The sequence below is a fragment of the Cetorhinus maximus genome, chromosome 22, assembly GCF_964194155.1.
Source record: "Cetorhinus maximus chromosome 22, sCetMax3.hap1.1, whole genome shotgun sequence".
Classification (NCBI taxonomy): Eukaryota; Metazoa; Chordata; class Chondrichthyes; order Lamniformes; family Cetorhinidae; genus Cetorhinus; species Cetorhinus maximus.
Genome location: NC_135900.1, coordinates 25,195,154 through 25,211,736, shown reverse-complemented (window position 1 = coordinate 25,211,736; position 16,583 = coordinate 25,195,154). Strand labels below are relative to the sequence as shown.

Sequence of the window (16,583 nt, the reverse complement as noted above, 5' to 3'; positions counted from 1 at the left end):
AAGATGAACTATTTCTTGTGATTAAAGTGTTCATGAGAGGTTGGAGTGATCTTAGTTTTGGATTGAAGGCAGCGTTGATGAAACAGTTTCCTGTCTCTTCTGTGGATAATCACCACACCTGTGGGTAGTTTGTGAGATGCGAAAAAGGCACTGGAGAAGAGAGTTGGTGCGAGGACACAATCTTGTTTGAGCCCAGTCTTCACTGAGATAGACTCTGTGGAGGTTCCTCGGTGAGGATCGCGGCTTTCATGTCATCGTGAATAGGTGAAAATGATTACAGATCTCTGAGGGTAGCCAAATTTGAGTAGGATACTCCTTAAGCCTTTGCAGTTGACAAAGTCAAAGGCTTTCATGAGGTTGATAAAGGGCAGGTACAGTGGTTGATGCTATTTGTTGCATTTTTCTTGAATTTGCAACGGAGTGAAAATCATGTCTGCAGCGCCTCTCAATAGGCAAAAACCAAACTGTGACTCTGAAAGGAGTTCTCCAGCCACTGGGAGGGGGAAGTTGAGGAGGATTCTTGCAATGATCTTCCCTTTGGCAAACACTGTGGTTACTCTGTAGTTACCACAGTCGAACTTGTTTCCTTCCTTGAATACAGTCACGATTCCAGCATCCTTGAGATTCCTTGGCCTGCACTCCCCTTCATAGGTTGGGGGATATTAGGGAGTGCAGCTGTGCCAAGAATAGATCTCAGCCAGGTTTCAGAATTTCAGCAGGAATTCCATCTGTTGCAGATGCTTTATTTTTTTTTATGTTTTATGCTTTATGTTTTTCAGCTATTGAGTGGCTTTTTCAACTTTGCTCTGGACTGGAATAGCACTGAGACCAAACTGGACAGGGTATTAGAGAATGGAATTGAGGATGTTCAAATCAAAGACGGGATCTCGGTTGATGAGTTCTGCAAAATATTCTCTCCAGTGAACACGGGCTGCTTCTCTGTCATTGATGATCACCCCTCCAAGCTTGGCTCTCAGCAGGGTAGGTGCTTGAGTGCTTGGGTCATAGATCGTCTTGACAACACTGAAGAAACCGTGTACATTGTTGCCCACAAGTAGTTGGATCTCCTGCAATCTTTCTACTCACCATTTGTTTTTATGCTGCAGATTTTATGCTCTACCAACTCCACTACTACTACCTTCAGTTGTCTGTAGGACTGCTGCTTTTCCCTTGAAGCGTGATGATGTTTACAGTCTGCAAAAGCTTTGTGCTTACGTTCTATGATGCCCTGGATTTCTTAGTCCTTTTCAGCAAACCAGTCATGATGCTTCCTGATAGAGAGGCCGAGAGCTTCTTTGCAGATGCTGGTTATGTTGAACTTTAGGGTCAACCATGCTCTATGGGCACACTGTAGCACCTGGTGGCTGGAGGTTCAGAGGTTGGGAGTAAGGTGTTGACTGAGAAAGGATGCCTTGGTGGGATCTTTGACGCCTTCAATATTAACTTTCTTGCAGCATTGCTTCTGTTGTTTGCTGTTTAGGAGCCAGGTTGATGGAGATGGTAGGTCAGATAGACAGTGATTGGTCCAGCTGTCATTGGTGCCTATCATGGCGCGGGTGATGTGGACATCTCTGTGATCCTTTGCTCGAGCGATGACATACTGGAGCAAGTGCCAGTGTTTGGACCGTGGATGTTGTCATGAGCTCTTGTGCTTCTCTCACTGGCAGAACAGATATTTGTTATGACATGGTCATGTTCTAGGCATTTCTTGAGGAGGGGGAATTTGTTTTCCCTATTCCTTCCTTGCCTATTACGCCCTTCCAGAGATTCATGCCCAATACCAATGAACAGGACCACATGCTCAAAAAATTGCTATGAAGTGCGCTCATTTCACAAAATGGGGGAAACTGGAGGTTGAAAATACAATGGGGAAGAAATTTTGCCAAAGCTATACAAAGCCCAGGTCTAGTCTCAACTGGAGGACTATGCACAGTTCTGGTCACTGCATCTTCAAAACAGTTTCAGATGAGACATTAAACCAGGGTTCTGTCAGGTACACATAAAAGAGCCCACTTCACTATTCAAAGATGATTAGAGGAATTCTCTCAGTGTCTTGGCCAACAGTTATCCCTCAACCAGTACTTATTTATATTACTGCTACTTGTAGGAGTTTGCAGTGCACAGATTGGCTGCTGCATTTCCGACATTACAACAGTGACTACACTTCTGAGATATTTCAATGATGTAAAGCACTTTGGGACATCCTGTAGTCATGAAAGGTACTTTATAAATGCAAGTTTTTATTTTTACATTAGGATACAGTGACTTCCATACCTCTCTGACAGCAGTGCAGAATTCACTCTGTAATACTCTCTGCAAGGACTGCAGTTTGTGGATTGGTACTGCTCCACTTTCCTGAAGCTTCTCCAGCAATTCAATGGCTCGAGCCACATCTGAAAAGAGAAAAAGCAAAGTAAGAAATAACAAAAAGCACGCTGACTCTCATTTTTACTTTGGAATACAATGGATAAGACATTAACCCATGCTTAAAATAGAAAAGTCTTCCCAATGAATGACAAACATTGTGTGCTTAATTCAACATTATGGATTGAAATAAAATTGAATCACTTAAAATCACATTGTAATTAAGCCATATTAAAAGTTCAATGAGTAGTATCATTCCACAGTTGGTTAACAATGTTTTATATGCTATGAAGGGAGTGTTCAGAGTCCAGTAAAAAGCCGTGCAATTTGTAACAAAGTCTTTCATAATTTCTAATCCATTAATGTTAAAAACAAGACAAATTCCTTTGTTAAATTGGCCTTTCTCTTCTGTAATTCTAAACTCAGATATAACCCAGTTGCCAAATATACAGTTATCTTCAAGATACTGAGTTAACTATAACAGCTTGATTATTAGCTTTTGCTGATTCACAGATGTAGTGATTGTAGGTATAACCTTTCCTACTGCCTTTAGGGGTCACGTAATTGTACTGACGAATCAGCCCTAAGCGCGGGTAATCTTAGGGGCGAAGTTTTCTAGTCGTGGACCTGGTTCAAGCGTGCAGCTTCTAAACGAGCTCTGTAATAAAGTTATCTGGTTCAAGTAAGAAACCTGTCTGGTGCATCAAGTTCATTACAATTGGCAACGAGGATAAATAGCTCCGATGCTGCACCTCATCTTGTAAATGTGAGTACATCAATTCTTAAAGAAAGAAAGAAAAGTATACTCACCAGTCATGCCACTCTTCGGCAAAATCAACCTTTATGACTTGTCCATGGAAGACTGGAGCCAATACATAGAGCACCTAGGTTTTTATTTTGTGGTGGATGAAACAATGGTGGAGGAGAAGCAGATAGCAATTCTTTTAAGTGTCTGTGGTAGCAAGGCACATAACCTCATCTGCAGTCTGACGGCCCTGAACGTGCCCAATTCTAAATCTTTTAATGAGCTGGTAGACCTCGTGAAGATGCATTTTCAGCCAAAGCCATCGGTAACTAAGCAGAAATTTAAGTTTAACTCTAGAATAAGGGCCCTGGGAGAGTCCAACACAACTTATACAGTGAAGTTGAAACAGTTGACTGAGCACTGTGACTTCGGCGATACACTCAATGACATGTTGAAGAACGAATTGGTTTGTGGTGTCCATGAAAATGCCATTCATAGCTGTTTACTTGCAAAAGTTAACACTGATTTGAAGTGCGTCATGGAAATAGCGTTGGCATTAGAAAGTGCTAAGAGGGACTTGCAGGCTTTACAAAGTGTGCAATAGAGTGCCGTTTTTCAGTTGGGGCAGGAACCTACTGCCGGATGTGGCACGAAAACCAGAGGGACAGCTGCAAAGTGGGATACAGTTTCTGCTGCTCGAAAAATGAAAAGGCTTAGTGGAAGCACCTCAGCAGTGATTCAGAAGTCAATCTGTTACAGATGTGGGGGTAACCATGCACCGGAAACCTGCAGATTTAAGGAGGCAGAATGCCATTACTGCTACAAAAAGGGCATGTAATAAGGCAATGCAGGGCAAAATCGAGACAGCCAATTGGACAGCAGACCAAGATGATTGAATTGCACAATATAACAGAACCAGAAGCTACTGATACTGATACCTATTCCCTATACAATGTCAAAGTAGTAAAAGCTGTACCAATAACCATCATCCTTCAAGTGAATGGGAAGCCTCTAGGTAGACATGGGACCTTCAACCACAGTGGTTGGAGAACACACATTTAAATACCTAAGTACTCAGCCACTAAATCCGGAGCAAACCACGGCTCAACTGAAGGCATACACTGGAGAGTCAATACAGGTAAAGGGCATTGCTACAGTACCTGTGTCCTATCAGCAACAGACAGTACAACTTCCAGTGATCATTGTAACAGGTGAAGGACCTAGTCTTCTGGGCCGTGATTGGTTACGAAAAATTAAACTCAACTGGTCAGAAATCTTTCAAGTGAGAACAGGAAGAGTTCTTAAGTTGACAAGAGAGTATGACAGTATATTTCAGAATGAGTTAGGAGAATTGAAGGTCCTTCACTGGATGCAAGGGCCCCTCAGGTCAGAGTTGGTTCCAATGGAAAATCATGAAAAGAAACAAAACAAATTTAGTGCCACTCTGAACAAACTGAAGAAACAGTTGTCAGAGAAGACTCAACAATGTTCGATGTTCCAGGAGGAAGCCAAGAGATACATGAAGGAGACAGAAGAGCTGAAGAATCAGCTGAGTGAAACAAAAGAGACATCAGAAGGGAAAGTTGTGGAACTTTCCGAGATGAGAGTGGGTAATGAAGCCATGGGTAGCTCAACTACCGAACTGAACCAAGTTAAGATTTCACCAGAGAGAAATGTAGTCGACTGTGAAATCAAAGTGAAGGACGAGACAAAACTCTGCGGCAATCAGAAGAAGAAAAGACAGAAATCAAATCCGAAAGGCCAACTGGCTATGCCTCCAGAACCCTCTCTGCAGCCGAGAAGGGTTATTCCCAACTTGAAAAGGAAGGTTTATCAGTGATATTTGGAGTGAAGAAATTCCACCAGTATCTGCATGGATGACATTTCACCATTGTACCGGACCATAAAATACTAGTTAGGTTTATTTAGTGAGGATAAAGCCAATGGCCTCAGTAAGAATTCAAAGTTGGGCTTCGATTTTATTAGCGTATCAGTACACCTTTCTACACCGTTCTGATGTACATATCGAGATGCAGACGGACTCAGTCATCTTCCATTACCAGATAGCATTATACATGCTCCAGTGCCACAAGAAGTTGTGCTTGTGTTGAATTCCATGGGCTCTTCGCCAGTCTGTGTGAAGCAAATAAGGAATTGGACAAACAGGGATCCAATTTTGTCAAACGCTCAAGACAAGGTAATGCAAGGATGGTCGAATTCACCAGTGTCTGAGGAGATAAGATTATTCCATGCCCGTAAAACAGAGTCAAGTTGTCAGGATGGAATCTTGTTGAGGGATAAAGAGTTGTCGTCCCTTCGCAAGCAAGAGAACCACTCTTGACAGAGCTTCACAGTGCACATCCAGGCAGATCGAAGATGAAGATGATTGCACGAAGCTATATCTGGTGCCAGGTATAGACAGTGACATCGAAAACATAGTCAGTGTCCATGTCAGTGTCATCAATAACAGAAGTTTCCCATTTCAGCTCCACTGCATCTGCGGGAGTGGCCTGGTTGATCCTGGGTTAGGCTACATATTGACTATGTAGGTTGATTTTTAGGTACCATGTTTTTATTGATCATCAATGCACATTCTAAGTGAATGGATGTGTATGAAGTTAGATCACCGACACTGTATGCAGCTATTGAAAAGCTGTGTTAATGTTTTAGTGTACATAGTCTACCAGAAGTCATTGTTTCAGATAATGGTACTGTCTTCACTTGTGCAGAATTTCAGAGATTCATGAGTCTAAACGGAATTAAATATATTAAAACAGCATATCATATCTCATCCAATGGGTTAGCAGAAAGAGCAGCGCAAACTTCCAAATCAGGAATGAAAAAGTTACCCGAAGGAACGTTAGAAACAAGAATTTCACGTTTTCTACTCAATTATCATATGACTCCTCATACAACTACGGGTTCAACACCATCTGAATTACTGATGAAATGCTGCTTTTGTACAAGGTTGAGTCTGGTATTTCCAAACTTAGAGGGGAAGGTAGAGAAGAATCAGAGTAGTCAGGAATTGAATCACGATGTTTACAACAAAGCTTGAAAATTTACTGTGGGAGATACAGTTTTCATGTGGAATTTTGGAAATGGACCTAGTTGGGTTCCTGGTATAATTGTCTCTGAATCTGGACCTTTGTCATTCCAAATGGAAGTGGAAGACCGGATTGCTCAAACCATGTAAATTATCTAAGGAATATAGAGACAAAAAACTATTCTGCCTGTAATTGATGTCGAACCTTTAATCCCTGAGGTGCCAGATCAACCTGGAATAGACGTACCTGATGTCTCTGTTGAATTGCCTAATCCTGAACTGCCACTGTCTAAGGATGTCCCTAATGCCGCAGGTTCCTTATCATGTCGATCCAGTGGGAGAATCTCAAATGGTAGAGCTACGCCGCTCCAACCAAATTAGAAAACCACTTCAGAGACTTTATCTTTAACCACATGACCTGTACAAATATTTATATATTGCGGGTTAAAGTATTCTTTATAAATAGGAAATGTAAAAAAAAACTAAAGGGGGAGGAAATGTAGTGATTGTAGGTATAACCTTCCCTACTACCTTTAGGGGTCACATGATTGTATTGATAAATGAGCCCTAAAAGCAGGTAATCTTAGGGGCGGAGGTTCAAGACCTGGTTCAAGCATGTAACTTCCAAACGAGCCCTGTAATAAAGTTTATCTGCTTCAAGTAAGAAGCCTGTCCAGTATATCAAGTTCATTACAACAGCTGACAAGAAGGGTTATTTAAAGAGAACTGGTATTATCTTAAGTTATTTAAAGGTAGTTATTTTCTCATTTACAAGTCCAAAATAAAAATCACCTGCTCCCTGCTTTGCTCACTCCACAAACTATCAAGAAAGCATGGAATGAGAAAAGACCATTTGGCCCATCAATTTTGTTCCTTCCATAGATAACATGCAATACATTCATTGATTATTGACCTCCAATCCCCACACCTATCTAATCGGAACTACTCTTTCTTACTAATCTTTATGTGCTTAGATCTGATACGTTGGTTGTGGAATTGCTTAGCTCGGTCTATCATTTACTGTTTGGCACGCAAGTAGTCCTGTTTTGGAGCTTCACCAGGTTGACACCTCATTTTTAGGTATGCCTGGAGCTGCTCCTGGCATGCCCTCCTGCACTCTTCCTTGAACCAGGGTTGATCTCCTGGCTTGGTGGTAATGGTAGAGTGGGGGATATGCCAGGTTATGAGGTGATTGAGTACAGTTCTGCTGCTGCTGATGGCCCACAGCACCTCATGTTTTACCAGTTGAGTTGCCAGATCTTTTTGAAATCTATCCTATTTAGCACAGTGGTAGTGCCACACAACACGATGGAGGGTATCCTCAATGTGAATGCGGAACTTCGTCTCCAAGGACCATGTGGTGATCACTCCTATGGATACTGTCATGGACAGATGCATCTGCATCAGGCAGGTTGGTGAGGATGAGGCCAAGTATGTTTTTCCCTCTTGTTGGTTCCCTCACTACCTGCCGCAAACCTGGTGTAGCAGCTATGTCCTTTTGGACTCAGCCAGCTTGGTTTGTACTGGTGCTACCAAGCCACTCTTGGTGATGGACATTGAAGTCCCCCACCCAGAGTACATTCTGCACCCTTGCCACCCTCTGTGCTTCCTCCAAGTGGTGTTCAACATGGAGGAGGACTGATTCATCAGCTGAGGAGGGCTGCAGTACGTGGTAATCAGTAGGAGGTTTCCTTGCCCATGTTTGACCCAATGCCATGAGACTTCACGGGGTTCGATCCCCCAGGGCAACTCCCTCCCGACAGTATCCCAGTGTACCACTAATTACAGTACATTTCCTTTATGCATACACTGACTCTCAAACAATTTATCAAGCCAAAGTTAGCTCCAATTCCATGCACTCTTATTTTTGCTAATAGTCCCTTGTATGGAACCTGATGAAATGCTTTTTAGAAGCTAACAGACACAACATATGCAGATAGACTACAATTCCCAAACCCAGAGAGTTTTAAAAAAGTTACAATGCATCTGCAATTTGACTTCAACAGATCCACCTGTCACCATTTTTCTCTGTTAGCTTTGAGATCGCTTGCAAGTGTTTATTCATGCTACCTTTTGGAACCTCTTAGTATTTGTATCCCTATTACTTTTTTAGCTGTTTCAGTCTGCTGAATTTCCACTTTCCCATGCATTTATATAATCCTTTTCTTTTAGCTTAATACTGTTTCCTGCCTTATTTGTTGAACTGGAGCTTTTACCTTTCGGAGGTATTTGCTGGTTTGTATTGTATCAAGTATTTCTTTGAATATTGTTCCTCACACCTACATTGCCTGGTTCATACTGACTTTAGTGATGAAGTACCTCTAAGCCGCCCCAAGTTGCCTCCTCTCTTCAACTGGTCTCTACTACCAACAAATTCAGAGTGGAAACAAAGGAAAATGCAGCTGTGAAGAAAACTATATATACCTGCCATGTTTTATGCATGGTGGGGTAGGATGCAGCAAGTAAAGATGGCTGCATCCAGTGAGGGTTCAGGAAAATTTGCTCATGAGTTTATCTGATGATGATGCTCAAACCCCTGATTTTCCTCTGTTGATCGCCCCACAAAAAAATGGGCAGCTAAGTGGAGGAAATCCAGTCCCGCAAGAGTCAATGCTTAGTACAAGACTGGACTTATGGTCAGACTATTAGGGGATGCATTCCAAAAGAGCATTAGTTTGTTTTTTTGTGACGAGACAGCAACTTTCAATGTTAATTTTCCTCCAGATTTATTGAATTTAATTTTAAAATCTATGTCTAATTGGGCTGCGACTGTGGTCTGTAATGTTTATATTGTTATGTTACGCGTAAATAATTAGGAACTATATTGTTATGCACATGTATGTTCAGAATGACGCATCACTCATTACTGCATTGCAGTCAGGTGCCAAACAACAATGTATCAGTCAGCAGCACAAAGTGAGATTTGTGAAATACATTCAAAGAAAGCTCCAGCATTTTGTGTCGAAAAGTGTGATTATTTTGAACAGCTGGGAAACACAAGACAAGGCAGTAACTATCAAAATCTCACTGAAACTTCATCTTGCGCACAAGGGTTTCCAATCTCCGTATCTGAAGATCTCGCCTTGGAATTCTCTCCAAAAATTGCTCCCACTCGGACAACTTCAACAGCAACCCAACTTGCAGGGTTTCCGAGATTCTTTTCCTCTAGATCTCCAAGCACACTCAAGCTTCACCTTCCAAGCACTATTTCAGATCTTCAGCTGTGCCAAACAGAACACCGCTGCTCCAAAGGGGTGCCTCTGCCCCAATAGCCAGCATGGGGTCACCAACCTTTGGATGCCACCTTGGATCTTCCTGTGCTCCTCCTGTGCCCATTTCACTTAAAGCCTGCGCCCTGCAGCTCTTTCTTGAATTCGGGGCCTATTACCCTGCTCCTTTCTTTTAACTTCACTTAAGGAACCTATTTCTGTCCCCCGGCTTTGTCCCTTACCTGGCACTTATTTGGGGACCTTCTCCCTGTCCCCCTCCCATATCCTGCTCTCTCGGATACCTATAAAATAATGGCAATCTGTATCAGATTATTCGGCCTGCTTCTTCGCGCTGTTTTCTCTTTTCCCTTCTGCGAATGCAGGGGCTGGTCCCTGGCCTGAAGAAACAAAACACCCGAAATGTGCATGTGCAGCCATTTCCTGGCTAGCTCGTGTGCCTCAAGACCTCAAGAGGCCTGAGGTTCGTCGGGACTGGAGTTCCTGACCTCTGAAGGTTTCTTAACAACGTGAAGTGTTATTTTCTCACAGTAAAATTTCAGACCAGTCTCACAGTTCCATAACTTCATGTTTTTAATATTTGAGTCATGTTGCAGACTGAAGTCCTGTAATTTTAAAAGGGTATAATTATTAATGACTAATTTGAAGGCAAACCGAATAATGTTTTCAAATTCACCAGTCAAAAGTCCAAACAGTGGCACAGCCCAATGTTATTTAAGTGTATTTCAATCTAGGAGGTTTTCTTCTCTCTAACATAAGCCCCCAAAACATGCCTGATTTTGGCTACGCACAATAATTGTAGGACCTTAACTTCTGACTGGCATCGGAAAGTGCTGGACCTCAGAAATGAGAAGAAATTAATGTTTGGGGGGGGGTCAAGGGAGGGGTCGGGGGGGTTGAGGGAGGGGTCGGGGGTGTCATGGAGAGGGGTTGGGGGTGTCCGGGGGAGGTGTGGGGAGGGGTCGGGGTGTTGTGGGGAGGGGTCGGGGGTGTCCGGGGGAGGTGTGGGGAGGGGTCGGGGGTGTCCGGGGGGTGGGGTGTGTCCAGGGGTCGGGAGGTGGTTTGCCCAGGGGTTGGGGGGGTGGGGGGGAGGTGGTCAGGGTGTCTGGAGGTCAGTGGTGGGGGGGAGGTCCGGAGGTCGGTGGCAGGGTGGGGGTGGGGAGTCCGGGGCCTGACTTTAGGCCTGACTTTTTAAAAATTCTTTTATAAGATATGTGGGCATCGCTGACAAGGCCAACATTTGTTGCCCATCCCTAATTGTCCTTGAGCTGAGTGGCTTGGCTTGCTAGGCCATTTCAGAGGACATTTAAAAGTCAACCACATTGCTGTGGATCTGGAGTCACATGTAGGCCAGACCAGGTAAGGATAGCAGATTTCCCTCCTTAAAGAACATTAGTGAACCAGATGGGTTTTTACAGCAATCAATGATCACTGTCATGGTAACCATTACTGAGACTAGCTTTAAATTCCAGATTTATTACCTGAATTCAAGTTCCACCAGCTGCCGTGGTGGGATTTGAACTCGTGTTCCCAGAGCATTAGCCTGGACCTCTGGATTACTAGTCCAGTGACATTACCACTACACTAACAACTCCCCTGTCAGCATTTATTATCATCATCATCATTCTGTGAAACTGTCAGCAACTTCTAGCATACTCACCCAGTGTTAAATGCAAAAATCTAGAAGTTTCTATCAGTGATTCCCTATTCCTAGACAGTTGAAGTCCCTGAAGATGGAAATAAATCGGAAATAATTGATTTGATGTAAACTTCCATTTTTTACACTATTAATCTCAATGTAAAAAACCTTGACAAAGTTATACATTGTTGAATGAGGTGCAGTGAGGCTTCTAATAGTGTATTAAAGTTAAAATTACTGCTAAACAACCTCACTGACTCTGAAAACTAATTTCATATTTTGTAGAATGTCAAATTTTTCCAAAATAAAAATTCCAGATACGTAAAATGATAAAAAATATTTTTTCCTCATGATTCAGCTTCTTTATTAATTCCATGTGTACGTCACAATCTTAATTTTGCTTTCTGTAAAATTATAAAAAGTGAATGATAAAATCAGCTTGTACTTCCTGCCCTGCTGTCTGTGAGAATTTTTCAATGTGATTGACAGTATGGCATGCTTGATAAGTTAACTGCTGCTGGATGCCAGAGATCCCCCTATAGCTGGTATCAGAATGGAATTAGCATCAGGAAAGGTGAAACCACATAGATTGCTACATCTGTGTACAGCTATCCTTGAAGGCAGTGCAGAGTTCATCAGTGTCTGACTGAAAAATCCAGGCCTAGGTTTTAAGCGGTATGGTATACTCAAACACTTCAAACCTGCAGAGGGAGCAACATAGCAGAATTGGTAGATTTGAGGATTATACATTTCAATGAAATGCTGCAACCAAATATATTGTGCAAATGTCTGAGTTCTTTAAAGGCAGTCAAAATAATTGCTTTACAAATGAATTCCATCAGCCATCCATAATCTTAAAAAAAACACCCAGATATTCAAGCCCACCAGCTCTAAAGTTGTCTAGATGTATTCTAACTAACAAACCAGTAAATCTAAAGTCCAACTAGTTACTCATTATTCTATAGGCAAAACAACAGTTCAATAGTCCAAATGGTGACATTTGTACGTTCACAGTCAGTCATGTGCTTCAAATGTTCTAGTACTTTTGTGTTTCATTTTTTAAATCAATCCTCCCAAATCACCGTGGTTGTATTAATTACTTTTGAATGGAAACATTGGTCCAGAATTTTCTGGATGAGAAAGCGTATGAAGGGGGCACGTCATTATTAACGTGCAAATTGGTCAGCAATTGGTGGCGAGGAAAAGATACCCCATCCGAAATTGTCAGCCAATTTGCACCACTCTACCATTAGCTTCATGAAAGCAACATATTGTCCTCACTCTCCTTGGTTTTCATGATGTTGCTGCATGTTATTTGTCCATTAAACTCAACACAAAGTTGTGAACTTAATAATTCAATAACGTGATAATTGTTCATGATTGCCGAACAACCTCTCTGACCCAAGACGGGTCCGATTGCTGGTCACAGTTGCAATGTTTTGGTTGTGAGATTTTTGAAGTGGCAGTTTGAAAATTTTGGGCATGCAAAAAGGCAAACATCTCTTATGCAAAACATGAGCAAACTCCTGTATGGGCAGACGGTGGCGTGGTGGTAATGTCACTGGACTAGTAATCCAGAGACTCTAGGTCGGAAGGAGCTAGAGCCACAGTTCAGGTAAGAGAGAGAGATAGAAAGCACTTTAATCTTGAGGTGTCCTGTCAGCAACATTTAAACTAAGAAATGGCCACATTGTAGAGGGGGAAATAGCTGCGGTGAGCACCTGAAAGCCTGCCTGAAGCCTCATGGTGTCAGCAGGAAGGCCACCTCCAGATGCTGGTCTAATTGCCGCCAACTCAGGAGATCTCAAATTCCAGTTGGCCTTCGACAATTGGCCTTAATAGGCCATTTACTCACTTTATTTAGCTGCCTGAAACTCGTGGGCAGTTTGCCCTTCCGACCCCAATCATACCCGTGGAAAATGGCCTGCGGGTCAGATGGTGTCAGCAAATTGGCACACTGACCATAGCAGCAATATTTCACACCCACTCACCTCTGTATTTTCCCCCCTTCGTACGTGCACCCATGAGGAAAATTCTGTTCCATATTTTACCTAGCTAGGAATTCTACTGAAACCATAGAAATGAAAATAGAAAAAATACTGCAATTATGATAAACTCAAGCAAAAGCTAGAAACACAAGGAGAACATCTGATACTTCAGGCTTGATTTGTTCTTTAGAATGGAAAGATATTAGATGTGACAATAGAGTGCAACTGGCACGGAGCAGAATTACTGTGCATTTGGTGAGTAAGGGAGTTCAGTGAAGAGTGGAGGGAGGTGCTCTTTCCTTTATCTTTCTCAGCCTCCAGAGATAAAAAGCTGCAGAAGAGGACTGAGTTTGAAAACATCCAAGAGTGACATCACAGGAGAAACATAAGTTCATCACTTGGTGAGAAATTACTGTTCAGGAGGGTCTTCAAGTAGCTGAAAATTAGAAAAACATTTTATTTTTAAAAGATGTAGCTACTTGGATTCAAGTAAGAAACAAAAGCAAAGTTCAGTCAAGGCCAGATAAAATAATGTTGCAAAAGTAAACCAAAGTAAAATAAAGTTAACATAAGGGAAGTAAATTGAAGCCATGGCAGGACAGCACAGTCGTATGAGATGTCTGTCCTGTAATATGTGGGAAGTCGTTGACGCTATTGGTGTCCCAGATGACCACATGTGCAGGACGTATTGCCAGCTGCAGAAACTTGAGCTCTAGGTTTTGGAGCTCGAGCGGTGGCTGGAGTCACTATGGCGCATCTGTGAGGCTCAGAGCTACCGGAATAGCACGTTCAGAGAGGTGGTCACACTTCAGCATAGGAGTCCGGAGTCAGAAAGAGAATGGATGGGTGACTGGTAGGCAGTCCAAGAGAACTAGGCAGGTAATGCAGGAGACCCCTGGGACCCCGCTCACCAATCGATTTTCCGTTTTGGATACTGGTGAGGGCGTTGGTTCCTCAGAGGAGTGCAGTCACAGCCAGGTTTGTGGCACCATGGGTGGCTCTGTTGTGCAGGTGGGGGAGGAAGAAGAAAGGAAGAGTGGTAGTGATAAGGAATTCATGGGCACAGGCAGGCATTTCTGTGTCTGTAGACATGATTCCATAATGGTATGTTGCCTCCCTGGTGCCAGGGTCAAGGATGTCACTGAGAAGCTGCAGGAATTTCTTCTGGGGAGGATGATCAGCCAAAGGTCATGGTCCATGTTGGTACCAATGACTTAGGTAGGAAAGGGGATGAGGTCCTGAAAGCAGATTTTAGGGAGCTAGGAAGGAGATTAGAAAGCAGGACCTTGAAAGCAGTAATCTCAGGGTTACTCCCAGTCCCATGTGGTAATGAATACAGAAATGAGAGAAATGAGCAATAAAACATGTGGCTGGAAAGCTGGTGTAGGAGGGTGGACACCAGATTCCTGAAGCATTGGGTCCGGTTCTGGGGAAGGTGGGATCTGTACAAGCCACATGGCCTACACCTGAACAGGACTGGGATGAATATCCTTGTAGGGAGATTTGTTGGGGAGGGTTTAAACTAGACTGGCAGGGTGATGGGAACCCGAGGGCAAATTCAGAGCAGGGAACAGGGGATGGAGAATTAGTGAGTGATGCTAAAAGACAGAAGAAGCATAGGTTAAAAAGTGTACAGCACAGGAATTTGGCAGTGTTAAAAGGTGTATATGTAAAGGCAAGGAGTGTAGCAAATAAAACCGATGAGCTGTGGGCAGACGTGGCAGCATGATAACATTGCTATAACAGAAACTTGGCTTAAAGAGGGGCAAAAATGGCAGCTCAACATTCCTGGATATAGAGTTTTCGGACAGGATAGGGAGGGGGTAAAAAAGGTAAGGGGTGTGGCATTATTGGTTAAAGAATCAATTACAGCTGTGAAGAGGGATGATATATTAAATGAAGCATCAAATGAGGCCATATGGGTTGAGCTCAGAAATAAAAAAGGGGCAGCCACACTGCTGGGAGTGTATTATAGATCCCCAAATAATGGAAGGAAGTTAGAAGAGCAAATATGTAGGCAAATTTCTGAGTGCAAAAGCCAATAGTGCAGCAATAGTTGGGGACTTCGATTGCCTGAATATCAATTGGGATATGAGCAGTGTGAAGGGCACAGAGGGCACAAATTTCTTGAACTGCATTCAAGAAAGCTTTTTCAGCCAGCACATAGTAAACCCTCTGAGAGAAAGCACAATTCTAGATTTAGTCTTAGGAAATGTAGCTGGGCAAGTGGGTAAAGTAGCAGTGGGGAGCCATTTTGGAGACAGTGACATAATACAGTTAGATTTAGAATCAACATGGAAAAGGACAAAGATAAATTGGGGTAAGACAAATTTTACAAAACTGAGACGTGATCTGGCACAATGGGCTGGATGCAACTACTAGAAGGGAAAACAATGTCAAGTCAGTGGGAGGTATTCAAAAGCAAGATTCTACCAGCACAGTGTAGACATGTCCCCACAAAGAAAAAGGACGGTACTACCAAATCTAGAGCCCCCTGGTTACCCAGGAGCAAAAAAGGTAAGATAAGGCAGAAAAATAAAGCTTATGAGAGTCACAAAAAGCTTAATACTGCTTAATACTGTAGTAAGCCTGGAGGAGTATAGAAACCACAGGGGTGAAGTGTAAAAGGAAATTAGGAAAGCAAAGAGGGGATATGAAAAAATATTGGCAGGTAAAATCAAAGAAAACCCAAAGATGCTTTACCAGTACATTAAGAGCAAGAGAATAGCTAAGGTAAGGGTAAGGCCTATCAGAGATGTACATGGTAACCTGTGCATAGATGCTGAAGATGTGGTCAGGGTTCTCAGTGAGTACTTTGTCCATGTCTTCACTAAGAAGAGGGATGATGCAGACATCTCATTAAAGAGGAAGTGTGTGAAATATTAGATACAATAAGCATAATGAGAGAGGAAGTATTGGAGGGACTCGCATCCTTGAAGGTGGATAAGTCACCAGGGCTGAATAGATTGCATCCCAGGCTGTTAAAGGAAGTCAGGGAGGAAATAGTGGATGCGCTGATGATGATTTTCCAAAATGTACTAGATACAGGCGAGGTTCCAGAGGTCTGTGAACATTGTACCATTATTTAAAAAGGGTGCGAGGGATAAGCCAGAAAATTATAGGTCAGTCAGTCTGGCTTCAGTGGTGGGCATGGATTGAGCAGAGATAGTCAGCATGGTTTTTTTCGGGGAAGATGGTGTCTTACTAACTTAATCAACTTTTTTGACGAAGTAACAAGGAGGATTGATGAGGGTAGTGCAGTGGATGTTGTTTACATGGATTTTCGTTAGGCATTTGACGAGGCCCAACCTGCCAGACTGGTCAGAAAAGTGAGATCTCATGAGATAGAGGGGAAGGTGGAGAGTTGGATCCAAAATTGGCTCAGCAACAGGAAACAAAGCACAGTCGATGAATGTTTTTGTGAATGGAAAGTGGTTTCCAGTGGCGTTCCACAGAGCTCAGTGTGGGGGCCCTTGTTGCTTGTTGTATATATTAATGATTTGGACTTGAATGTGGGAGGCATGATTGGGAAATTTGAAGATGACACAAAAATTGGTCATGTAATTGATAGTGA

General features: G+C 42.7%; 1 protein-coding gene across 4 annotated transcripts in view; it reads right to left on the bottom strand.

The window, feature by feature from the left end:
* lin7a (lin-7 homolog A (C. elegans)) overlaps positions 1 to 16,583 on the bottom strand; it is a 109,661-nt gene that overhangs the window by 55,742 nt on the left and 37,336 nt on the right. For all 4 annotated transcript variants that reach the window (XM_078567943.1, XM_078567942.1, XM_078567941.1 and 1 more), the window contains exon 3: positions 2,275 to 2,393. In XM_078567943.1, coding sequence (XP_078424069.1) covers positions 2,275 to 2,393 — 119 coding nt within the window. The remainder of the gene's footprint in view (positions 1 to 2,274; positions 2,394 to 16,583) is intronic.